This window comes from Balaenoptera borealis, assembly GCF_965194805.1.
Source record: "Balaenoptera borealis genome assembly, chromosome: 21".
NCBI lineage: Eukaryota > Metazoa > Chordata > Mammalia > Artiodactyla > Balaenopteridae > Balaenoptera > Balaenoptera borealis.
Genome location: NC_138880.1, coordinates 5241297 through 5268395, shown reverse-complemented (window position 1 = coordinate 5268395; position 27099 = coordinate 5241297). Strand labels below are relative to the sequence as shown.

Genomic DNA, 27099 nt, shown 5'->3' with positions numbered 1-27099 from the left:
GGGCAAAGAACCTGAATGTTAGTTCTTTGCCCAAAACTCTTTTTAAACTTGTTTTAGTAGTACACAAGGGGAAGAGAAATGGTTATTGTATTGACTCTCTTTACTTTATGATGGATGAGCCAGGTAAAAGTAGGCAGCTGGTCAGTATGGTTTTATTTCAGTATTTACTAAAGTTTTAAATATAGTCACATAAAAAACATTTCAAAAAGTGCAAAATATCAGAAAGCTAATCAGTGCTATTAATCTTTCCATGCAAACAATCTCTTTTGCTGAGATAAGCAATACCAATTCTGCAGCTGGGAGTTATGTATAAAATGATACTCTACCAGCATTTAAAAATAGGCTTGGTTAAGAGATTGCACATGATACAACTGAAGTAGTGCAAATAATATACAACTAAACAAGGAACTCAAGTCAAGCTTATTACCCTGTGGAATATACATCCGTGATACCAGCACAGGGGGACAAACAGGATATAAAGCTCTTTTCCAGTCACCTGTCCCTCATCACCAGGAAGGAAACACGTCTTAGTACAAACAGTGGTTTATCTAGCCATCCAGGTTGATGCTGTTCATCTTTGGTTACAGGGACTCACTCTTGCTGGTCCTTTGGTTTACTCTTACATTTTAGTTATTCTGTTAATAGGAAGACCAAATTTAAATTTGAAGACAACAACTTGATGAAAGCTTCCCCTTCAATATGTACTGAATGCTACTGAATTCTCAGTAATCCTTACTTCAGACTCAGAGTTTATGTAGTAAAGAAAATAAAGTATTTCATAGGGATGAGACTTCTTAGTGGCTTAGCATTAGTCTGTAAGCAGATGGACAAGGAAAGGCCAGGCTCTCACCTTTACCCCAACCTTCACCCTAGGGTGACAGTAATTAACCTTCCCTCTGCCGTCAAAGAGATGGCTTATGTGAATGTTAAATTCCAGGACTTTGGATACCATGATACATTTACTTACACGAAACCGATATAAAAAACGAAACACAGCTTGCCTGTCTACACCGCTCTGTCCACCAGGGCCTGTAGGAACCTGAAAGGAGTGTGAAGGACTGTCACAAAGAGAACCGCAAAGACAATCACATGCTGAGACCTGTGAGAAAGAAAATACCTGCAGCACAGTGGTGAGCAAGATGCCTTGGAAACAATTAGTCTCCATTCACCCGTCTTCTTCAAGGTGCATCTCACTTGGCACGCTCTGACACTGACTCTGCAACAGCTGTTTCTGGCCCCACAGATGCAGGTTTGTCTTGCAGAATAAGGAACACTTCCCCCTAGCCAGATCTACCAACACTGCCTGTGCCGGGAGCCTGTCCCGCAGCGTCCTGCACTACAGGTACCTAAGAAGGCAACGCTGTTTATGTGCTTGAAGAGGACACTCTTCAATACTCCCTGCACCCAAGCAGCTGTGGCAGATGGCTTACACAAATTCTATTTCACCATCAATGTACCACTAAAACATTTTATTCATCACTTAATAAGCAGTCAAAGCTGTGTAATTTCAGGTCTGTCAGCTTTTATAACCCTCAACTTAAGAACCAACAACTAAGTCGGACTTTGTCTAGAGTCTCGCAGTTTGAAGTATGATATGATATAAAAGGGCAGGTCTAGGATATATAATATCTCTTTGCTTTATAAAGATGCACCTGATGTGAACTAAACTGTCCACTTTAGACTGTCCACCGAGAGCTCAAACAGCTGTGGAAACAATGAACAGCTCAGTGATTCCTAGCGATAAATCTGTCAGTCAGCTGTAGAGAGAGTAAACAGTATTTACAAATTTTAGTCTTTGTTCATACAGTACGTGTAGGAAATAAAAGCTGGCTCAAAAGAGTCTGATGGCCACCGGTCTCCCTCATCCACTTAGACTTGGCCTTCAAATGCAGAGAACACCCATGAGCGATGAGCAGACCCCAAAATGCCTTCTGAATCTCGGGAGTCCGCTTCCAGATTAGAATATTTTCTAAAGATAAGCAGTAATTTCTTAGAAAAATTTATACCCAACCCAAAACAAAAACTCAAACAGACGTTATACCATCTCAAGTAATAAGCAATAAAGTGTGGTACCTAAATACCATCATCAAAGTATTAAAGATGCAAACCACTCCCAGCTATGACGAAAGAATGGCAAGTGTTTCTTTGAAGCCAGTGGTAAAAAGTAATAGGGTCTTCCCTTTGCTTTTCCACTCACTTCCAGAGAGGAAGATTATCTTCCAAAGACCCCAGTGGTGAGTAAGTGGCAGGCAACCTGCAGGAAATGTCGCAGCTGAGGAGAGGAAAACTGCAGCAACAAAGAGGCAGGTTTTCTGGGGAAGGATCCCTCAGTGTCCGTCTAAGGGAGAGAGTGGAAGAGGCCATCACGCTGGAAGGCGACCAGAGAGAACGCCAGAGTCTGACACACAAACTTTCTAACTACACATCTACAGGGCTGAGTAACATAAATCCCAGGGTGAGCTGTTTGTGCTTAAAGCTGTAACTGTTGCCATGGTAACTCTCAGATGGTCAACTATTAAGATTCTGAGTTTAGATCCTAAAAATGGCAAGTATTATTGGACCAAGTCGCTAACAAAACAAACATACACTAACCTTTCTCTAAGTGGCCTACTGTGCTTTTTTCCCATGAATTTTAACCAGAGTCCCTCTAAAAAATAACCTGGATCTTGGTGACAGGCAACAAAAAGTGTATTTATAAAGAGCTGAGGCTCCACGGTTCCTCGTCCCATGTTAATATGTAGGAACCATGCTGCATACATGACATTTAAAAACTTACATTAAGCAGCCATAGGTGGTTCATTTTTACTGTAAAGGCTGATCAAGGAAGATACCCTGGGTTTGGTAGATTTCTTTGAGGACCAGCAATACTGTATCTTCAGACTCCCTGTAAAGAGAAAAAATTTTGTTGTAAAAAGAAGAAACTAACATTCGTACTAGATGCTTTACATGTATCATCTCAATCTACACAACCACCTTACGAGTTCATTTTTTTACTGTTTAAAAAAAATCTGACTCAGAGGTGATGTAATTGGCAGTGGTTTGTAAGGTAACCTTATAACAAATAAGTCTAGCATTATGTCCTGTAATATAAAAAAGCCAGTAGTAAATGACCAAGCCGTCCCTTTCCACAGAACTCACTCTTGGAACAACATGGAAGAGTCATCCAATTCATCACCTTAATTTTTTAAATGTTATTCACCTTTTTCAAAAAGCCAATACAATCATATGAATAAAAATCAAAGATATAAAAGGATATAATAATGAAGTCTCCTTCTCACTGTTTCTTCACCACTAGTCCCCAACTTCTGACAACCAACGTTACCAATTTCTCATGCATCTTCCAGATATTATTCAGTGTGTGTACAAGCAATTATTTATATCCAGTTTGTAAAGAAATTTGATTATAAAAATACAGCATTCACGGATTGCTGTAAGGGTATATGGCTCAAACACTTTTCTAGATCTAAGGTTTGACATTTTTTGAGTCATGGATCTATTTGAGAATCTAATGAAACCTATGGATTTCTCCCCAGAAAAGACACCATATACATATATACCCGAAATTATAAATAGAATCTCACTGGACTCATAGACTTTTTTCTATTCCCCACAAGCTCCATACACAGATGGCAGGTTAAGAAACTCCTTCCTCCCATACCAGTGAGGGGAGATTAGCTAAACCAGATATTAAAATGGTGTGATCCTGGTGCATAAATAAATGGATCAATAGAAAAGAACAGGAAGTCCAGAAATAGCCTTAAATACTCATAGAAATTTAATACAATAAAGGTAGAACCTCAGATCTATTAACAGTGTTGCAACAACTGGATAGCTATCCTGAAAATGATTTGGATCAATCCACACCTTACTATTAGGATAAATTTGAACAGAATCAAAGATTTATATGTAAAAATGAAACCCTAAAATATCAGAATAAACTGTGGTAAGGAATTCTTTGGAGAGCAAGGAAAATCTAAGTATGACACAAATTCCAGAAGCCAAAAAAGGAAAAAAAATAAATTTGACTACATAAAAATCAAAATTTCTACTTAGCAAAAAGTAATGTACACAATGTCAAAGACAAACTGGGGAAAAGGTATTTACAACTCATATCACAGATTTATCAATTAAAAAACCAAAATTTCAATATAAAAGAGAATAAAGGGTATATAGATAACTCCCCCCCAAAATTAAAATGGTTCTTAAGTATATGTCAAGATGCTCAACCTTATTCATAATAGGAGGAGGGCAATACGAATTACAGAGTGCATGACACATACGCTGAAAACCACAAAACACTGTTGAGAGAAACTAAAGACCAAAATACACTGAGAGAGAACTGTGTTCGTGGGTCAGAAGACTCAGCATTATTAAGATGTCAATTCTTCCCCCAAATTGATCTATAGATAAAATGCAATCACAATCAAAATCCCTAAAAAGCTTTTTGGCTGAAATTAACAAGTTCATTCTACAATATATAAGGAAATGCAGAGGACCTACAATACCTAAAATAACTACGAATAGGAACAACAAAGATGAAGGACTCAAGATACCTAATTTTAAGCCTTACTATAAAGCTACAGTAATCAGGACAGTGTTTTATTGGCATAAGGATAGACAAACAGATCAGTGGAACAAAACAGAGCCAAAGCAATTCAACAGTTTCTCCATCTGAATAAACTTTTCAACAAATGTTGCTAGAACAGGAAAACCACATGCAAAACAATGAACCTCAATCCTTTCCTCACACCATCTTTAAAAATTAACTCAATCAAAATGGATCATAGAGCTAAATGTAAAAGCTAAAATGACACAACTTCTAAAAACAAAGGAGAAACCTTAATGACATTGGATTTGGCAAAGATTTCTTAAATATGTCAGAAAAGCACAAACATCAGTAAAATGGACTTCATCAAAATAAAAAACTGCGCTTCAAAACCTACTTGCTAGAAAAATGAAAACCAAACCACATCCTGAGGGGAAAAAGTATATCTGAAAAGAACTTGTAACTAAAATATAGAAAACTCTCGAAACTTAATAATGAAATAATCCAATTTTTTTAATGGGCAAAAGATTTCAACAGACAATTCACCAAAGAAGATGTATGGGTGGCAAGGGGGATCGATCAACGTGGCAGAGTAAGAGGACATGGAACTCACCCCCCCAAAAAACACATCAAAAGTACATCTATATGTGGAATGGAAACTGGCAGAAAAACTCTGGTACAACCAAGGCTGTAAGAAAGATCCACATGTAATCGTTTAGGATGGGAAGAAAAGCGATCAGGTTGGGACCTGTGCCCCTGGGAGGGGACTCAGAGGAAAAGGGAGAATGCACAGGCGGAGACCCACCCTGGGGAGTGAGCAGTGAGAGCCTCAGACTGAACGCCCCAGTCCTGGGGTCCTAATCAGGGGAGACGAGCCCCCTTGGCTAGCTGGAGGGCAGCAGGGCTGTGGGAGCGCGTGCGTGCTGGCTCGCCCCCAGGCAGGGCGGAGAGTACAGTGGGAGGACTGCTCTAGTGGCTGCCAGGTCTCCCCGCCTCGGTGCACACCTCAGCCCCACTTGCTCCATGACGATGCACCACTGCACAGCATCTAGGGCCGCCACGACAGGGAGAAACACAGCCAAGGGATGCACAGGCAACCCGGACCTGGGGCAGAGTCTGGGTGGGGTGTCAGCAGCCACTGTTGGCACTTACTCAAGCAGTGCATCAGAAGAAGCCCAGAACTCTGATGGCGGCCTCTACCCCACGGCTTACGCCCCAACATACACCAAGAGTCCACACAGGCCCCAGTTGCCCTGCAGTGTGGCCCCATAACAAGACAGGGGAGGCCGGGGGCAGTGATCGACTACGAGGGGCAAAGGGGACACGCACCCAAGGCTGCACGTGGCAGACAGCTCGGACCTCTGTCTGCAGAGAGCCCACATGGGCCCCACTTTTGTCTGCCCTCCCCAGCTCTGGGGCAAGGGTTCCAGTGCAGGGGGGGTGGGAAACACACCTAAAGGGAACAGAGCCAGCCTGGGCCGGACCCTCAGGGCTTTGGCTCCAGCAACTTAGGATCAGACCCTGTCCCCAACTGCATGGTGACAGCCACTGAGCAGAGGGGAAGTCCCACCTCACACCCAGCTCCAGCTCCACCCCCTACTAAGGTGATAGCTGAGGAAAGATGACTTTGTCCGTGTCATCAAATCCTGCTCTCCCATCAAAGGCACTGAGCACACACAGTCTGTATAAGGATGCTCCCACATAAGAATACCCCTTTCAGACCGCAATAGGTAACTGTTTCACCTAAATTCATAGTGACAGAAAAAGTTAAGCAAAATGAAAAGGCAGACGAACTGCTCTCAATTGAAACAGCAAGAGAAAACCCATGAAAAAATAAATAATGAAACAGAAATAAACAATTTACCAGATAAAGAATTCAGAACACAGTTAATTAAAAAATGTTAACTGAATTAGGGAAAAGAACAAATGAACATAGTGAGAATTTTAACAAGAAACTAGAATATATAAAAAAGACCCAATCAGAAATGAAGAATTCAATAGCTTCAATAAAAAACACACTAAAAGGACTGAATAGCAGACTAAGTGATACAGAAGAACACGTAAGTGATCTGAAACATAGAATAATGGAAATCACCCAATCAGAACAGCAAAAAGAAAAGAGAGATTTTAAAAAATGAAAATGGTATAAGAGATCTCTGGGCTAACATTAAATGTACCAACATTCACATTATAGGGGTCTCAGAAGGAGAAGAGAGAGAGCAGGGCATCGAAAATGTATTTGAGGAAACTGTGGCTGAAAACTTCCCAAACCTGGAGGAAACAAATATCCAGGAACAGGAAGCACAGAGGGTCCCAAACAAGATGAACCCAAGCAAGCTCACACCAAGACATAACATAATTAAAATGGCAAAAGGTAAAGAGAGGCTTCTGAAGGCAGCAAGAAAAAAAGAGAGTCATACACAAGGGAATCTCCATAAGGCTATCAGCTGATTTCTCTGCAGAAACCTTGCAGGCCAGAAGGGAGTGGCATGATACATTCAAAGTCCTGAAAGGGAAAAACCTGCAACCCAGGATACTCTGCCCAACAAGATTATCATTCAGAATTGAAGAAGAGATAAAGGACTGCTCAGACAAGCAAAAACTGAAACAGTTCATCAATACTAAACCTACTCTAAAATAAATGTTAAAGGGTCTTCTCTAAGTGGAAAAGAAGTAAGAACCTATAGAAAAGGCACAATCCCAATAGAAAAGGCAAATACATAGTAAGGACTGAGGATCAACCACTTAAATAAGCCAGTATGAAGATTAAAAGACAAAAAACTGTAAAAGCAACTATAACTACAATAAACAGTTAAGGGATAAACGTGAAGATGTGAAATGTAACATCAAAACCACAAAATGCAGGGGAGGGGAGTAAAATAACGTAGGTTGTTTAGAATATGTTTGAACTTAAATGACTGCCAGTTTAACACAAGTAGATATAGGTCAACATATAAGAACCCCATGGTAATCACAAATCAAAAAACTACAACATATACACACACACAAAAAAGTAAGGAACACAAGCATACTGCTAAATAAAATCATTAAACCACAAAGGAAGAAAAAAAAGAAATGAATACAGAAGAACTACAAAAACAACCGGAAAACAAGTAATAAAATGGCAATAAGTACATACCTATCAATAATTACTTTAAATGTCAATGGACTAAATGCTCCAATTAAAAGACACAGAGTGGGGCTTCCCTGGTGGCACAGTGGTTAAGAATCCGCCTGCCAATGCAGGGGACACGGGTTCGAGCCCTGGTCCGGGAAGATCCCACATGCCGCAGAGCAACTAAGCCCCTGCGCCACAACTACTGAGCCTGCACTCTAGAGCCCACAAGCCACAACTACTGAGCCCACGTGCCACAACTACTGAGCTCATGCACCTAGAGCCCATGCTCCGCAACAAGAGAAGCCAAAGCAATGAGAAGCCTACACACAGCAACGAAGACCCAACGCAGCCAAAAATAAATAAATAAATTTTAAAAAGACACAGGGTGGGTGACTGGACAAAAAACAAGACCCATCTATATGCTGCCTCCAGGAGACTCATGTCAGAGCTAAAGACACACACAGGCTGAAAATAAGGGAATGGAAAAAGATATTTCCTGTAAATGGAAATGAAAAGAAAGCAGGGGCAGCAATATTCCTATCAGACAAAATAGACTTTAAAACAAAGGCTATAACAACAGACAAAGGAGGGCGTTCTATAATGATAAAGGGATCAATACGAGAACAGGATATAACATTTGTTACTATATATGCATCCAAGATAGGAGCAGCTAAATATATAAAGCAAATAGTGACAGACATAAGAGGAGAAACTGACAATAATACAGTAATAGTAGGAGACTTTAACGTTCCATTTTCATCAATGGACAGATAATCCAGACAGAAAATCAATAAGGCAACAGTGGCCTTAAATGACACAACAGACTAGGTGGACATAATAGATATCTACAGGACATTACATTCCAAAACAGCAGAATACACATTTTTTCCAAGTGCACATGAAATGTTCTCCAGGACAGATCACATGTTGGGCCACAAAACAAGTCTCAACAAATTTCAGAGGATAGAAATTATATCAAGCTTTTTTCCGACCACAAAGGTATGAAACTAGAAATCAATTACAGAAAGAAAAATGGGAAAAGAACAAACACATGGAGACTAAATGACATGCTACTAAAAGATGATGGGTCAATAAAGAAATCGAAGAGGAAATCAGAAAATACCTTGAGACAAATAAAAATGGAAACACAACTCTCCAAAATCTATGGGATGCAGCAAAAGCAGATTTAAGAGGGAAGTTTATAGTGATACAGGCCTTCCTCAAGAAATAAGAAAAATCTCAAACAAACCTGCCACCTAAGGGAATTAGAAAAAGAAAAACAAAGCCCAAAGTCAGCAGAAGGAAGGAAATAATAAAGATCAGAGAAGGAAATAAAATAGAGATTAAAGAAAGCAATAGAAAAGATCAATGAAAATGAGAGCTGCTTTTTTGAAAAGATAAACAAAAAGGATAAACCTTTAGCCAGGCTCACCAAGAAGAAAAGAGAGAGGACCCAAATAAACAAAATAAGAAATGAAAGAGGAGAAATTACAACAGATACCACAGAGATATAAAAAAATCATAAAAGGATACTATGAATAGTTATATTCCAACAAATTAGACAACCTAGAAGAAATGGACAAATTTCTAGAAACATAAAAATTGCCAAGACTGAATCAAGAAGAAACAGACCATTTAAACAGACCAAACACTAGTGAAATTAAATTTGTAATTAAAAAAAACTCTCAGGAAACAGAAGTCCAGGACTGACTTCACAGGGGAATTCTAGCAAACGTACAAAGAAGAGCTAACACCTATCCTCCTTTAACTACTCCAAAAAACTGAAGAGGAGGAAATACTCCCAAATTCATTCTACGAGGCCACCATTATCCTGATACCCAAACCAGACCAATACAATACAAAAAAAGAAAATTACAGGCCAATATCTTTGATGAATACAGATGCACAACTTCTCAACAAAATGTTAGCAAACTGAATCCAAAAATATAAAAAAAGGATCATACATAATGATCAAGTGGGATTTATTCCAGGGACACAAGGATGGTTCAACATTCACAAATCAATCAATGTGATATACCACATCAACAAAAGAAAGGACAAAAATCACACGATCACCTTAATGGACACAGAAATACATTTAATAAAATTCAACATCCATTCTTGATAAGAACACTCATCAAAGTTGATATAGAGGGAACATATCTCAACATAACAAAGGCCATTTATGACAAACCCACAGCTAACGTCATATGCAACAATGAAAAGCTGAAAACCTTTCCTCCAAATTCAGGAACAAGACAAAGATGCCTAATGTTGCCCCCTTCTATTTAACATAGTATTGAAAGTCCTAGCCACAGCAATCAGACAAAAAAAAAAAGAAAGGAAAAAAAAAAGAAAAAAAGAAAGGCATCCAAATCGGAAGGGAGGAAGTAAAACTGTCACTATTTGCAGATAGCATGATACTTTGTATAGAAAACCCTAAAGCCTCCACCAAAAAACTGTTAGAACTAATAAATGAATTCAGTAAACTTGCAGGATACAAGATTAATATACAGAAATCTATTGCTTTTCTATACACTAATGATGAACTATCAGAAAGAGAAAGTAGAAAAAAAATTCCATTTAAAATTACATCAAAAAGAATAAAATACCCTAGGAATAAACTTAACCAAGGAGGTGAAAAACCTACACTCTGAAAATTATAAAACACTGATGAAGGAAACTGAAGATGATACAAAGAAATGGAAAGATATCCTACACTCTTGGAATGGAAGAATTAATATTGTTAAAATGGCCATACTATCCAAAGCAATCTACAGACTTAATGCGATCCCTACCAAAATACCCATGACATTTTTCACAGAACTAGAACAAATAATCCTAAAATCTATACGGAATCACAGAAGACCCCATATTGCCAAAACAGTCTTGAGAAAAAAAGAACAAAGCTGGAGATATCACCCTCCCTGACTTCAGACCATACTACAAAGCTACAGTTATCAAAACAGATTAGTACTGGCACAAAAACAGACACATAGATCAATGGAGCAGAATAAAGAGCCCAGAAATAAACCCATGCACCTATGGTTAATTAATCTATGACAAAGGAGGCAAGAATGCAAAATGGAGAAAAGACAGTTTCTTTGACAAGTGGTGCTGGGAAAACTGGACAGCTACATGTAAAGGAATGAGATTAGAAAATTTCTGCACACCATTTACAAAAATAAACTCAAAATGGATGAAAGACCTAAATGTAAGACTGGAAACCATAAACCCCCTAGAAGAGAATATAGGCAGAACACTCTCTGACATAAATCACAGCAATATTTTTTTGGATCTGTCTCCTAAGGCAAAAAAATAAAAGCAAAAATAAACAAATGGGGCCTAATTAAACTTAAAAGCTTTTACACAGCAAAGGAAACCATCAACAAAATGAAACGAAAAGCTACTGAATGGGAGAAAATATTTGCACATGATATGAGTGATAAGGGGTTAATATCCAAAATATATAAACAGCTCATAAAACTCAATATCAAAAAAAAAAAAACAAAACCCAATCAAAAAATGGGCAGGAGACCTGAATAGACATTTTTCCAAGAAAGACACATAAATGGATAACAGACACATGAAAAGATGCTCAACATCAGTAATCATCAGGGAAATGAAAATCAAAACCACAATGAGATACCACCTCACACCTGTCAGAACGGCTGTCATCAAAAGGAACACAAATAACAAACACTGGCGAGGATGTGGAGAAACGGGAATGCTTGTCCACTGTTGGTGGGAATGTGAAATGGTGCAGCCACTGTGGAAAACAGTATGGAGACTCCTCAAAAAAATAAAAATATAACCACCATATGATCCAGCAATTCCACTCCTGGGTATATATCCAGAAAAAACAAAAACACTAACTTGAAAAGATACACGCACCCCAGTGTTCACAGCAGCACTAATCACAATAACTAAGATATGGAAGCAACCTAAGTGTCCAGCAACAGACAAATGAGTAAAGAAAATGTGGTATATATTACAATGGAATAATACTCAGCCATAAAAAAAAAGATGGAATTCTGCCATTTGCAGCAACATGGATGGACCTAAAGAATATTATGCTCGGTGAAATAAGTCTTAATTGTTTCACAGATATTTGATAGATGTAGAAAAAGGAGGATAGGCCAGTGTACATTTGGGATTAGAATGATTTCTTGTTCAGACAATTACAAAACAGCACACTCATATCATCTGAAGAAATCTTAACAAACAATTAAGACCAAAAAACCCCAAAACAAAAACAAACACTTAGGGGCTTCCTTGGTGGCGCAGTGGTTAAGAATCCTCCTGCCAATGTAGGGGACACGGGTTCGAGCCCTGCTCCAGGAAGATCCCACATGCCGCGGAGCAACTAAGCCCGTGTGCCACAACTACTGAGCCTGCGCTCTAGAGCCCGTGAGCCACAACTACTGAAGCCCGCGCGCCTAGAGCCCGTGCTCTGCAGCAAGAGAAGCCACTGCAATGAGAAGCCCGTGACAGCAACGAAGAGTAGCCCCCGCTCGCCACAACTAAAGAAAGACCATGCACAGCAATGAAGACCCAACACAGCCAAAAATAAAATAAATAAGTTAATTAATTTTAAAAAAAGATAGACTTAAAAAAGCAAACAAACACTTACCAGTAGCATAGATGACTTTGTAAAGCAAATAAATATTCATTAAAACTTTCAATGGGCTTCTCCTGTAGCACATAGTCGATGCGCTGGCCTCCATTCAGCATTCCCACATGGATGGGGGGGGCTTCTTGTTTAACTGCTACAAGGTTCTCTTCTGTGCTAACATCTGGATACAGAAGAACCATAATAAGAATATAAAAGCGTCCAGCCCTCCAAGGTTGTCCTTACTTTCCCTCAGACTCCAGCTGTACCGCAGGATGAGCTACCCTGCTCAGAAAGCTCTCTCTCATTTTCCTCCTCTCAATCCCCTTAAAGCTTCTCCTCAAGGCACGCTGATTTTATCCAATCCCTTTCTTCCTTCCTGTACCTTTAATGGCTAATTCCATTTGCCTTTGGTTTACAAACTAAATGCAAACAGGGTTAGAACTCCTTAGGCAATTGAAAACTAAAGCAAAAGAATGCAGTATTAACTGTGAAATTAAGAGGAAAAGTGTCCTAGCTAGTCCCCAGCCAGGAAAATAAAACCAACCCATGAATACACAGACATTCCCCTGTAAAAGCAAGGTTCTTCACAGTGTAGGCTCTGAGCATCACTGCCATAGTGCCCAAGTGGGGAATGTTTTAAAGCCTCATTACTAGATGCTCAGCTTCTCTTGACATCTTCCCTCACAAATAATGTTTTTCCAAAATTTGTGGCTATTAGATGACAGAAAACACCAGCAGAGTTGAAGGCCCATTAGGACTCATAGTATTGGTCCTAAACAATAAAAAGGAGAAAGTAAGAAGACCCTGGGAAAACAAGAACCAGACACCATGGAGTCCCTGTTATCTGGCCTGGTGCAGGAAATCAGTATGTACAGTGTCACTGACCACTAGGCTTCTCTGAACTTGATTCAGGTTCTGCTTCAGTTTCTTCTGCAGTTTCTGAAGCTTGTAAGGCAGGGTATGGAGCTCTGGTAAAAGACTTCCAGGCCATCCGCAGCGAACCTAGCAAGTTGTTCTTAAGGTCCATGCTCATCCTGGTCAAGCCCTCTCTCAGTTCTGAAACATATATGAAAAAGAACATTACATGGTTTACAGAGGTAAAAGGGTTCAACACAGCTAAACAAAGTGAATGAGGTCCAGTCAGTGTGCACTGACCAGAAGGTCTAGAATTATCAGGTTCTATACTCAAGACTTACCTAAGTGCATCCGCTTTCTGCCTTTATGATGCGGGATCAGCATTGGCTCGAATTCTACTCCTGGGACCACCATCGGTTCAATCCTATAGGCCACAGGATCAAACTACATAGGAAAAACAATAGCTACATATACCTCTGCTGAAGAAAGATAATGACAGTCTCAGGAGCTATGTATCAGGCAAGAATAATTATAAGCTCATTTTTTTAAATGTAGTTGTTCTGCCCCATCACTTCCAGATTCATACTATTATAAATTATCTCATTACTACAGAATAATATAGAAAAAAGTAAATCAACACAATAGAATATCGTATGCTCTTCACCAATAAGCCCTAATATTCAGGTAAAACCACAAGAGCTGTCCAATGCTTACAGGGTGATAAATATTGAAGAAACCTTTGCATGTTGGAAATTTGTAGTTGGGGTCAATTCTTTTTAGGCCTCGGACAGTAAGGAACATTCCAATGGGAGATCCAAAGGCAAAGAATATTTCTGGTTTATAGATGAGCCGGGGGTATTTTACAGGCACCTGGAAGGAGGAAATAAAAGCGTCTCTCATTAATAACAAAAGTTACATCTGTTCCTACCATACCAATGGCAAACAATAAAATGGCCAAAGAGAATTAGTATTGTTACCTGCCCAATGCCAACATCCAGATGTTCATCATTTCCAGTACCATTAGTACTACTGCAGAACTCCGATTCTTTGGGGATGTTAGACATATTCGCCCCTGCAGGTGATTTCGGGGTTGGTCTATTAATTCCCTAAAGAATAAAAAATAGTTCTGTGGGGCTGCTATGTAGTGAAAATATCCAAAGGATTATACAGTTTTCTACTGGTTTAAAAGGATGCTTGGGAAGGTTTTGAAATGGTAGTCAACAATTTTAAGAAGAATCTCTCAGAGAACAAGATAAAGCTGATGAAAACAAAAGTTGCCTTAAATTATGAATTGATATCCCTACATGCTCTGAAATAATGAAAGCTGTACAAAGCCATTTGGGTAGCAGTTGAAACTTTAGGCAACCATCATGAGAGAAGACGATAGCAGAGCACTGTGGAATGAATGTTGGGGATTGCTGAGGAGTTCAATGAAGTGCTATGCCTTTCTAATCAAAGCAAGTAGTATGTCTCTATCAGCCTTAAATCAGAACTGAGCAACCTGCTAAAAGGTTGAAAAATAATTAACTAGACTATGGAAAGGAATCAGTGGCCAAAAATGCTCAGTGCAGAAGCACCGTTACAACACGGTTATACCTTGAATACATTATACTAAGTGAAAGGAGCCAGTCACAAAAAGCCACATATTGTATGACTCTGTTTATATGAAATATCCAGAATAAGAAAATACATGAACACAGAAAATAGATCATTGGTTCACAGGAGGGAGGAATAGGGAGTGCCTGCTAATGAATATGATGTTTCTTTTTGCGGTGATGGAAATGTTCTGGAATTAGATAGTGGTAATGGTTATACAACTCTGCAAATATACTAAAACCCACTGAATTGTATATTTTAAAAGGGTGAATTTTATGGTATGTGTTGTGAATTATAGTTCAATAAAGCAGTTACAAAACAAACAAAAAAAAAAAGGAAAAAACTGAATGGTGGAAGTCCAGGGGAGATAAAGACTTCTGAAGCTAATAACACTTTTAAAGATATCAATAAAGTAAATGTGTTTAATTTCTGAAAAGAGAGCCAAAGGTCAATTTTAAAAATTGCTTAGCTCCCTATACTAAACACCTCACAAAGCACAAGGATACAGGGAAGTCAAAAAACTGTTTAATCCCACAAGCTACATTAAGCACATACCACTGAATTTTTTCTGGTCCTTAAGTAGTTTAGTATCTTCTTTCTTGGTCCTAAGGGAATTCCCATTTCCTGAAGATCTTTGTCTGTACATAAAGCCTAAGCATAAAAAATCAAATATCTTTATTTCTAGGCAAAATAAAATCAATTAAATGTCCTAAAACTAAATAAGTAAATGCCCTGTTCTCTGAGAGGAATAAGGCCTAAACACTCTGTTGTTCTTTGCTTTTGCATGACTAGGACTCCCTAGTGGTAACAAAAACAAATAAACAAGCAAATATCCACAGCAGAGCTCTAGAAAGTGTAACAGAAGATAAGAGTTGGAAAAGTTAGTGGTCATCTTTTCCTGCTCTCATGTTTTCAGAGCTGTGCTGTGTTTTAGTCTTTGCTCCATTGCTATTAACGTGGCTCCTTGGAACTCTGAACCTCCACAAAGCAAAGGTCACTTTTATACGATAAAAAGCACACAGATAAGGCTAAAGAGCATCGCTAATGATAACGAAGTATTTATGACTAAAATGTTTCTAAAGGGCAGGTTCTTAGCAAGCAGTACGATGAAAAGAAGCAATAAAAATACTGAAAATGGGGAACTTCCCTGGTGGCGCAGTGGTTAAGAATCCGCCTGCCAATGCAGGGGACACGGGTTCGAGCCCTGGTCCGGGAAGATCCCACATGCCGCGGAGCAACTAAGCCCGTGCGCCACAACTACTGAGCCTGCGCTCTAGAGCCCGCGAGCCACAACTACTGAAGCCGTGCACCACAACTACTGAAGCCCGCGCGCCTAGAGCCCATATCTGCAACAAGAGAAGCCACCGCAATGAGTAGCCTGCACATCGCAAGGAAGAGTAGCCCCACTCTCTGCAACTAGAGAAAGACCACGCGCAGCAACGGAGACCCAACGCAGCCAAAAATAAATAAATAAAATAAATTTATTAAAAAAAAAAAATACTGAAAATGGTATAGTGCAAAGTTTTAAAAGATTATTTTTACCAGAGCTTCCTTATCTACTTTCTCCTTCTCAAAGATACTAAAGAATTCAGAGAGTTGAAGTTTCTTCAAATCTTCCTCCAGTGTCGGTGTGTCTCCTTGATCCATGAAAATACTTGGCAAATCCTAAAAGTTAAATTGTAAAGCTCGTATTCTCTAAATTCATTCAGATTTTTATTAATATTACTTTGCAATAAAGGAAAGTACTATGTTAGATATCCACAGAGACCTATCTTAACTTTGAATAAATTGTAATTTATACGAAATATAAATTGTGATTGATCTTTAAGTTTTTGCAGTCAGTTGAAACCTAAGATGTTTTTAAATAAATGAATGAGTGAATGAATGAGTATCAAAGTATTCTTCATCATCATTAATAAAGCCTTCCCTGAGCTCTTATTAATGTTTAAGGATGGCTTTCAAACAGAATTTCTATAAACTATATCAGTTTGCATCCAATTCACTCTTCATTTCCTCATATGCAAATTCCATTTCAACTCAATGATTCTATAATTCTAATAACAGATCAGTAGTGCATATTTATAATGAAAAAATAAGATACCTATAATTATTTTAGAATGTGGCAAATATTTGTAGAAGCATACTACTATCTTGCTTCTATCATCCAAGAATGACAGAGATAATTACAAGTCTGTTAAAATTAAAATAAATGTAAATATTATGGTATGAGACTAAGCGAAAAACAAAAAGCCTAAAATCTAAAAATGCTTACTAAGAAAGCATACAAAAGAACCTATCTGAACATCTAAATTACCTTTTTACTGTCAACATCCCCCAAAGAATCTTTCTGATTTGTTAGGATATCGAACAATATAAGTGAACCTACAAGTGAAACAGAAGAAAGAAGGGACAATTTCAAAGCATTAGCACTAAATAGATGTCTTTTATACAAAAAAAAGTAATAAGCCAATTACCCATGAAGCAAAATCTATGAAGCAGGGAGTCATTCTTTCCAATCCACCACCACCCTTCCAACCCCTTCCAAATTCTTCATCATAGACCAGTTCTAGACCTCTGAATGTGATACTGATAAAAGACCCTGTACTTCAAAGACAGGTATCCTTAAAATGTGATAGTCATCTCTGGTCACATAGAATCCGTTACCTAAACTATGACCAGCGATGGATACGCCCCCTTTGAAATTAGGGTTCCTCTGCAGAAAAAGTACATATAATCGGTTCATTTCAGAAGCAACTGTGTCCACAATAGTCTGACAGTAGGTGGGGCTGTTGTAGAAGAAGACATCCAGAATTGTATCATTGGTGAAGTGCCTTAGGCGGTTAATGCTGGGCAGAGTTATTCGCTGCAGATCTCTGAAAAAACAAAAGATATTTTAAGCAGAAAACCTAAATACATTCCATAGCCTCCTCTAAGTTATGATCCAAATTACACTTAGAAATTAAGATACAAGGGATAACTATCAATTTACAGGAAATATAGAGGACGGACATTTGTAATGAAGCCAAAGGGATGTGACCAGCAAAATTCAGAGTGTGAGAAACTCTGCAAGACAAAAAACCCAGCCTCCTCAAGACATAAATTACAAGAAAATAAGAGATAGAAAGGTAATCAAGAGATTAAAAGAGACTTAAAAGACATCAACTAATTGCAATTTATGATCCCAGTTTAAACTATGTGTGTATGTGCATGTATATGTATGATGTGTATATATAAATCATGACATTTATTAGACAATTACAAATTCGAATACTGATTGTATATTTGCTGATATTAAGAATTTTTTTAGATGTGATAATGGTGTTATATATATATTTTTAATCCTTAACAGGATATACAAACTGAAACATTTAACAGATGAAATGATGATGTCTTAAGATTTTATCCAAAAGTAATAGAGTGGAGGGATGGGCAGTACACGGAAGATATGGATGGGGCAGAACTGGCCACGTGTTGAGGCTTGTTGGGCTGGGTAATCATAATCAATACATGAAGATTCATTATATATGCTACTTTTGTGTACAAAATTCTCTATAATAGAGTTTTTTAAAAGATACAAGAGGCTTTTCCTAGAATTCTCAGCATTAAGGTTTTTTGATCACAAGTCAGATGATAAATGGATCAGCTCTCTGTCTCTATGCCGAATTTCTAAAAGCTGAAAGAAGGTGAGACTGCCAGATGCCAAGGACAAACAGAACTCATATCTCGCAAAGGAAAACAATGTTGACGTAGTATAAATCAGCTTCCACATAAAGCTTTCTCAAAGCTCCCAGAAAGACTCCTCAAACCTTCAACATCTTCTGTAGCTTAGAGAGGGCTATGTGCGCCTAGTAACCTCTTAGCATCAACTCAAATATGAAAGAATGTGAACTCTGTGCACCTAGTAAAAGCAACACCACAATGGAGCATTTGGCACGTGGAATATGCTCAAATCATAGGGTATTAAGAACTGAGAGACATGGAATCAGAAAAGCCATTTCCAAGACCAGCATGGAAACAATGCTACTTCCTTTATCTACCAGAGAAGCATCTCCTACTTCTATCCTAGAACTATATTATGAACATACTTCTTTCTGGCGAGCCCACAGCTGAATATCCTTAATATAAGGCAACCTTCTCTGACATTACCAAAAAGTTTACAAACAGAACTACTGAGCCTGTAACTTAAGAAAACCATCACTTAAAAGTCATTGCACCAATTATACCTCAAGTTATAAACCCCAATAATTTAATATTTGGGAATTTCCTTTTTTCCCCAAATTTGGACAAATATTATCTAAATGTGATCACAAAAGGAACAAAAAAATACTTTGTACATCTTGAGGTAGGTTGGCTTTTGACATCTTAAGATGGAAATGCTTATACACTATGGGGAGAAAGCAACATTCGGCTTTATGCTAAAGAAATAATAAAGCTGTAGTAGTAAACACTAATGAGCCAGTAAAACATACTGGAAGAAGATACACACAACTCCCCACTCCTAACCCGAGCTAGTTAAACAAAGGGATTGGTCCACACTTAATAATGTCTCTTAAGAAAAAGACACAGAAGTACAAAAAGTTTTCTGTTGAACAAAATTTTATATATACAATCAGCTATAGCAGAAATGTTCCTAAGCATATCAATGATCAGAAAACATTACAATCACAGTTAGCAACTCAAAGGTGTAAAGTACTACTCACACATCCACACCAGTGGAATGCAAAGGACTGTGCCAGTTGACTGGGAGAAATTCTACCCTCCCAATCTGCTGATTTTCTTGGGCTTTCTTAAAATGCGTCTGTAGCAGGTTCAAAGAAACACTGCGAAAATCGTTAACTAGAAAAGAAAATTAACTATGCATTAACGGTGAAGTGATCAATTTGTAGAGCGAGGATGCAACAGATCTTATAATTATACTACATCCATCTATATTTGCTTATAGCACCTACTGACTCGAGTCAAAAGTAGAGTGAGTATTCAAGAAAAAATTAACAGTGCATGTAGGAAAAGACATTCCTTTAATATAGAACTGCTGTTACTATACAAAACATTTTTATATAAAAAAAAAATCACACAGTAACTTCAAAACTTCTGCCGTGTCAAGGGAACTGTTTCAATTTTTTAAAGAAACCACTTGACCATGTCAATTGGCCTTGCAGTCAGGTTCCTATCCTAACTTTCTGGTTCTTATAAACAACCTTTACCCAAAATTTTAAATTTTTAAAAAATACACTGCCGTTTGGAATTCATATTACGTCGATCTTAACCTTCTAGGAGGTTTATGCTTAGCGGCATTAGCCATTAGGATCAGACTCCCAAATTAGGGCAGTTAGACTATGAATACTACCTTTCAAAGTCAAGTTATACTAACGACCTAAATATTCCAATTAGAATATCATAAGGTTTATCACAGTATGAATTACAAAAATGGTTGAAGCTTCTGTTATTCATTTAAACTATATTATCTTCATGGTCATATATTTATGGTTCCCTTTAAATTTAGAATGGTTATAAAGAGGACCATCACATCATAAAACAATTTTATAAGACTTGAGGGCTTACTCACTCAAGATTTATTAGTTAAGAATATAAACCTATTAGCCTAAGGAATTTACTAGCACTTTAGGTCTAAGCTGGGAAGCTTGACTATACCTTGCCACCTGTCTTTAGCTCTCCAAATCTTATTATGCAGCTAAGACAACAGACTAAAGACAACACTTCATCTCAACTCACAGGAGCACTAACAGTCCCCTTACATGATCTAATATGACATGCTTTGCAAACCTACCACACTGTACAATGCTTCGAAAGCGGAGATCACAGGCTGGTCCGATCCCATGGACTACAAAAACCAAGTGATCTATCTGTAAAGGTTCCCCTACAAGTGAAATTACAAAGAAAAATTACTCTATATAACTAGTCATGTATTCTAAAATCAAACATTCACAATGAATAGATAATAGAAATGGGCAAGTTAAAATATGAGCAGATATTTTAAAAGACACAGTCCCATATTTAACTACTTAGTAAAAATATAGTGATTTTACTTTGTTTCTAATTTATCTTGTAATAAGTCAGTGAAAACATTGTTCAAGTTTTTTAAACTTTTTATTTTGAAATAACTGCAATCTTATTGAACACTTGAAAGAACAGTACAGAAACTCTCATGTACTTTTTATATAGATTCAACACTTTAACAGTTACCACATTTGCTTTATTTCTCTATGTGTATGTGTATTCACACACATTTATTTTTCTGAACCATTTGGGAGCAGGTTGCATACATTATCAGATGGCATATATCACATCTCTTTAACCCTTTAATATTTTATTATGTATTTCCTAAGAATATGCTCTTATTTAACCACAGGGCAGTTACCAAATTCAAGTAATTTAATATTGACAGGATACTTTTACCTAATATTCTATTTTTATCAGTTGTACCAATAAAGTCTGGTATGTATTTGAAGCCTGAAATTTTAAACTCATCTTTTCAAATTACAGTAAGTCTACGACTTTGTCCAAGAGACAAGCCATCTCCTCTGAAAGATGAAAGGAATTTTATAATCCAGTTAAATATATTATAAAACCAACCATAAATGACCCTAGCTAGACAGCAATGGATAACCATCAAGGTCCTACTGAAAAATAGTTTTCCCTGGTTGAAAACCTCCTGAAAACCTTCAGGAGTTACCAGGAATAAATTAATAATCAAGCAGGTGGAATCACACTTCTTAGAATTAGGACTAAATCAGTTCATTTGTACTTAGTGACCTCCTGATTAGTACTGTCAAATTTTATCCACCCCACCATACATACTTAGCAACTTTAAAAGAGATTTTTGTACCTATTAAGATTCTTAGTAGATGAAGTAATGCTAATCTTAACTTAGAATAAGCCCATTTGATTAAAGACCATTTTTAAGCCTTGACGTAATCTAAAGCCATAGAGAAAGACCACGATTTAAGTCATACACAAATAAGTATATCAGAAGATAAGAAAAAAAATGAATGATTAACATTACCACAATGAATGTCAACAGAGATGTTCTCAACCCCTCTCTTCACTGTTCGAGGTCGGCCCTGCTCAGTGGGTGTTGAACCCCATTCATCAGACCCCGCGACTGGCTGGTAATGTACCATAAGCTCAAATAAAAAAGATCACAGCAATAAACATACTCTACATTAAAGACACTTCTATTTATACATTCTGAGGGGTAGGAACGGGTCTTTTAAAACATAACACATAGTCAAATCTCAACTGGAGTTTTGATATGCAACTCCTACAGCTTGAAATGAGAATCCTGAAAATACATTAGGCTAATGTTGTACACTTTAAATATCTTACTATTTCGTCAATTATACCTCAGTAAAGCTAAAAAAAAAAAAAATAGGGAAATGAAAATTCATCAGGCTAACAGATCTTTCAACCATACCCTACACATGGAAGAGGTGCCCACATAACGTGTCAGTGATTTTCTAAATCTACAGTGACATAATTTTCCCTAAGAAAATTTTTGTGTAAGAGTTGAATGAGGAAATGACGGTAGGAGCCACAGCTTCAAGTTTCATAACTGTGAATGTAATATAAAAATGTCCAAAGCTTATCCTATGTAGAATCCCCAGAAAAAGAAACCAATTAAGTTCTTCTTACTAATGCAATTAACCTTTAATCCCAATGTTAAAGAAGGGCATTAATTTGCTTTACCTTTGGATTGTGCAATATAATAACTTCTCTGTTGGGAGACTCCAGTTTCTTTTTCCATTCATCCAGAGTTACAGCAAGCATGTAAGTTTCCTTAAAAGAAAACACATTTCATTAGATTTCCGTAATGGTTTTTCTATTAAAACTGAACTTTTTTACAAGAATACTGCGAGATAAACAATTACAATAAGAATATCTTACTCTAATTTATCAAATTTATTTTAATTCTCTTAAAATGAGAACAGGTACTAGTATAGAGCAAAGAAAAAATAATCACTTCTACTTCTATCATCTAGACTGGAGATTATCGCTGTACACATTTTGATATATTTCTTTCAATAATGTTAATGCATGTATATTATCCATAAAATGAGGATTACATTACATATAAAGTTCTTTCTCTTGATTTATCAAATTTATTTTAAAATTACGATAATAGTACAGGACAAAGGAAAAAAATCAGTCCCAATTCCATCATCAAGACTAGAAATAATCATTGTTCACATTTTGATATATTTCGTTCAATAATATTAATATCCTACTCCAATTTAAAGCAAATTTCAGAATATTTTCAGAGCAAGAAAAATAAAAGGCAAAAAAGACCAATCCTGTGGTCACAGTTTAAATATTTACAAAGATCACCATTAGAGAAAAAAAATTTTAATTTAAATACATAATAGTTTCCATAGTATTTCAAAATTTGAAAATAAAACTACTTTATCCTGAAACGAGCTTGCAAAAAGAAATGCTATGAACTGTGATGCAAATAGAACCAAACTCTCTCTGTAAATTCACAGAATAAGTCACAAGAGGAAGAAAAGATTATGAAATAAGAGAAGAACACAATGAAGAAAATGAGTAAAAAAGGGTCACAGGAATACCTCTAACACTTGGCTGAAGCTCTCCGAGTACGGAACATACTTATTATCTTTGTCTCCCTTGTAAAACCAGGTACAGCGCCTCACTTCCGATGCTAGCTCATCCCAGTATACGGCGTACCGCATCCTCTCCCCCAAATGAACATCGTATCTGCCCCCATCAGTGGGCACAACTCTCCTATCACAGTCTTTTCCTATCAGGGAGTGGAAAGGGGAAAAGAAGTACATAGTATAGCAAAATAGAGCTCCCAAAATACAACTCTGAGTTATGCTCTAAATAATGTTATAAAACACACGAATGATCTGTTTCTTCTTGGCTAAACTACTTTATAAACCATCAACATCATTCTTGGTTTTAATGAAACATGAAAAAAATAATACCCAATGCTGTTTTGTTCTTTTTCTGAGGAGAGATAGGAGTGTCCCTTAAAAAAAAATGTATACAAGAAAGCTCTTCTGAATTTTTTGTTTAAGGGACCAAAAGATAAATTAATGACCATCATGATGATAAGGTAGTAACCAGCATCATTCTTGTTTCCATAAAAGAAGAAAAAACAAGAGAAAAATGAAAGAATTCATTCTTTTGCAGTGTGACACTGCCCGTACCACACTCTTCATAAACAGAAACTGAAACATAAGAAACATTATTGGTTAACTATGCAGGAATTACAATAGGTCCTGTTTTCAAACTACAGACCAAATTCTTGAATATTATAAATTGGCTGGATAGTAATGCAGAACTTCTATGTAAGAATGCTATAGGATGTTATAAAGCAGAAACTAACACACCATTGTAAAGCAATTATACTCCAATAAAGATGTTAAAAAGAAAAGATTATTAGGTAAAATTTGGAAAGTATAAAAAATGTAAAGCAAAAAAAAATGCTATGAGACAACTAGAAAAAAATCTAAAATTTACTTCTAATAGCACTCACTATAAGGACTTTTATATTACAGTTTTAGAGAAATGACAGTAAGTCCTCGTCTATGACAAGTCATAGCTTTCACCCTACCAGAGCCGTATGCCTCTTCCAGCTGCTGTGAATCCTGAGAGTTGAAAGGAATCCATGTCTCCTTAGAATCTATTATCTTACAATAAAACCAATGAGGAGAAACGGGTTCGTACAAACTGCCAGCATCCATGTCTATCAGCTCAAAGGAACTACATGAGTTTGGTGACGGGGATGGATCTGACTGGGACAATTGTTCCTCGTGTGATTCCACTGATGACATTTCTTCCTCTAAAAGACAAAAAACTATCAATAAAATTTCCTTCTATTAACAGTGTAATTGTTCACACACACAAAACTGGTCATTTTTAAGGAGTCATTTCTGAAAAAAAATCTAAGGGGGCTGCATAATTTAAAACAGAAATAACATAAATTAACAGCTTTTTTTGGTTTTGTTTTTGGGGTTTTTCTTTTTTTTTAGGAGGAAGGAGGCCTTAAACAAAACGCTTCTTATAGTTAGACCAACCACTTTGCACTGATCTTCCAATCCTCTCAGAAAACTGCATGGTTTTAATTAAACAAAACTGGAATCACGAGAAACACATGGTCGAAATCTTGACTGCAAAAAAAATTTTACCCCAATTTCCAATCTAAGTCTGGTCCCAAGGCAAAAACGCGTACTCCGTCTTAATAACACCTGGTTGTAGGCTCCAGGCCCTTGTCATTACACATTTACCTGACTACTGGAATCACAATATTGAAAATAAAACTATTCACTTAAGAACCAGTCACTTTTTATCAATGCTTGAAGGGTGCTTAAGTAGAGACTGTGGTACAAATTCTGAAAACGCGAACCCTCGCTTGGGGCCACTGTGCGCACGCGCGCACCCACTCGCACCATCCAGGTCTCAGACGAAAAGTAACAAGTGACCTCAAAAGCCTCCTTCCCTCAAGGAAGACCGTGACCTGTGTATTTCCGCCCCTTTAACACTCGCAGGGACTAACACTGCAGACGTCGAAAGTAAACCCAGGCTCCTCGGAGGGGCGCGGACAAGACCATCGCTATCTCAGCACCGAGCGCAGCGGGACCGCAAACACCCGGCCTCCCTCGGAGCGGACGCTCTCCAGCTTCCGCCACTTTATCTTTTTTCCCAGCACGAATTTATTTCCGCCACCTTGCGTGTCCCTTCTCCCCACGACCCCGGGCCTCCTGCAGCCCAGGTCTGGGACCTCAGGGTTCGCGGACGCCTCTCTCCGTCCCGCGTCCAGCCCCGCAGAGAGGAGCGGAGCGTGGATGAAAACGAGGTAATTTCCAGGTGCCTTCGGGCACGGTCGATGCAAAAGGGTCCCTGGCCGCGTCCCTGTAACCGAGGTCACCCCCACCCCGCCAGGGCTGGTCCTCCCAGCCCCCCTTCCCTGCCTCGGGCATCGCGTCCTCCTTCACCCCTGGCATCTCCATCCCGCAGTGCCTCCCACCCGCACGCCGGTCGGAGCCCTGGGCCCGGCCGCCGCCCCCAACGCGCCGCCGCAGACTCACCTGGCAGCCCCGCAGCCTTTCAAGTTCTCCTGCCTTCGCTGAGTGGGCTACGACATATCCCCTGCGGAGGCCTTCCCCGCGAGCCCAGGAGGGGCGGGGCGGAGCAGAGCAGGGCGGAGCTTGCGGCCCCGCCGGGCTCGCGCCCAACACAGTGCTCCGCCGCGCTCCCAGCGGGCCAGGCTGCCTAGAGCAAAGGTGAGGTGACGGGGACTGCTGCGTGGAGGCAACGGGTGGGGCGTGGAGGCCCGCAGGGGCGCTGGCGGGAAGTGTCGCGAGAGGTGGAGGGACTCGCGCGAGATGTGCTCCTCCGAGCGGGCTGGAGGTTCGAGCGCTGGGCACGCGGGTGTTGCCGGCCGCGCGCCCTCCGCTTGGTACCCGCGCACGGGGTCTGGGTGAGAGGCTTCAGGTATTTAGAAGGCAGGGATGGGGAATGAGACGTTATAGGTGGGGAGCGTTTCAAATTGCAGTGAAAGCAAGGTTCTTAAAGATGACCCAGCCTCCCCACTTAATAGATGGGAAAACAGACCTCTGACCCGGTGGTACCCTGGCTGACCCTGCTCATGGGCCGGGATGGTGCGGGGACGCCGGGATGCCATGCCCCTAGTGAGAAGTAGGACAGGGCGCTGGCGGCAGCTGCGTCTACCCAGACCTCCACTTCTGGGTGCTGAGAACGGATACCATTGGCATTTGCAAGGGAAGAAAAGATCGTCTCTGGGTCTTTGCCCCTCTCCTTTGCGTTTATTGGGATTTAGAAGCTGCCAAAAAGATATCTTTTTTAAAGAGGTGAGCTTGGCAGGATTCAAAAGCCGCAAGAGGGTTGGAGACGAGATATTTTTGTCCAAACAAGATGACATAACTGAGGTAAAGAGGTTAAAAGAATTTCTCAAGTAGTAGCCCTGCCAGCTCTCCTATTTAGTTTTCTGGAAGACTTCAATTCCTTCGGGCATGCAATAAAATACTTTCCTATTTTCTAACTAGATTATAGGGCAAGGGTTCAGGGAATGTTTTTCTGTCTTGTTATTTCTTCAAAAGCTGAGAAAAAGGAAACTAAAAGAGGGATTTTTTTATAACAGATTAATACTCTTACAGTTTAAGAGCCACACACAATTATCCACAAGTTTACTTATACCTTCTCCTCAAATTTATAACACCTGAATAGCTTCTGTTCTTTGCAGATGAAACGGAGCAGGACCGTACGGTCCCTGCCCCCTCACCCCATGTCCTCAGCCCGCCTTTTGTCTGTGGAAAAACTTTAGGCAAAAAATAAGTTTAATCAGAGAAGTGAGAAAATGCAGAAACA

The 27099-nt window shown here is 38.7% G+C and overlaps 1 protein-coding gene across 5 annotated transcripts; it reads right to left on the bottom strand.

The window, feature by feature from the left end:
* Positions 1 to 134: 134 nt before the first annotated feature.
* DDHD2 (DDHD domain containing 2) lies at positions 135 to 26192 on the bottom strand. 5 transcript variants are annotated; one of them, XM_082374652.1, is made up of 18 exons: positions 25800 to 26192; positions 24326 to 24553; positions 23316 to 23506; positions 22438 to 22527; positions 21755 to 21875; positions 20519 to 20608; positions 19431 to 19566; positions 17395 to 17603; positions 17045 to 17112; positions 16273 to 16395; positions 15286 to 15381; positions 14112 to 14240; positions 13849 to 14004; positions 13476 to 13578; positions 13165 to 13335; positions 12298 to 12460; positions 2777 to 2884; positions 135 to 2338 (listed from the first exon to the last, which is right to left on the bottom strand). In XM_082374652.1, the coding sequence occupies exons 2-17, from the start codon at positions 24543 to 24545 to the stop codon at positions 2803 to 2805; spliced, it is 2148 nt and encodes a 715-aa protein (XP_082230778.1). In that variant the 5' UTR covers positions 24546 to 24553; positions 25800 to 26192; the 3' UTR covers positions 135 to 2338; positions 2777 to 2802. The 5 variants fall into 5 exon arrangements, with proteins under 5 accessions (XP_082230778.1, XP_082230779.1, XP_082230780.1 ...); XM_082374653.1 differs by having other exon boundaries at positions 135 to 1969; XM_082374654.1 differs by having other exon boundaries at positions 135 to 1039.
* Positions 26193 to 27099: the final 907 nt, after the last annotated feature.

Excerpts from the sequence above, each read along its gene's own strand:
- DDHD2 (XM_082374651.1), bottom strand. The coding sequence starts at position 24,545 with ATGTCATCAGTGGAATCACACGAGGAACAATTGTCCCAGTCAGATCCA. Across the intron at positions 22,528-23,315 it reads GCTTCAGCCAAGTGTTAGAG|GAAACTTACATGCTTGCTGT; the intron begins GTATTCCTGTGA and ends TTTTCTTTTAAG. Across the intron at positions 15,382-16,272 it reads AAGTAGATAAGGAAGCTCTG|GCTTTATGTACAGACAAAGA; the intron begins GTAAAAATAATC and ends TTTTATGCTTAG.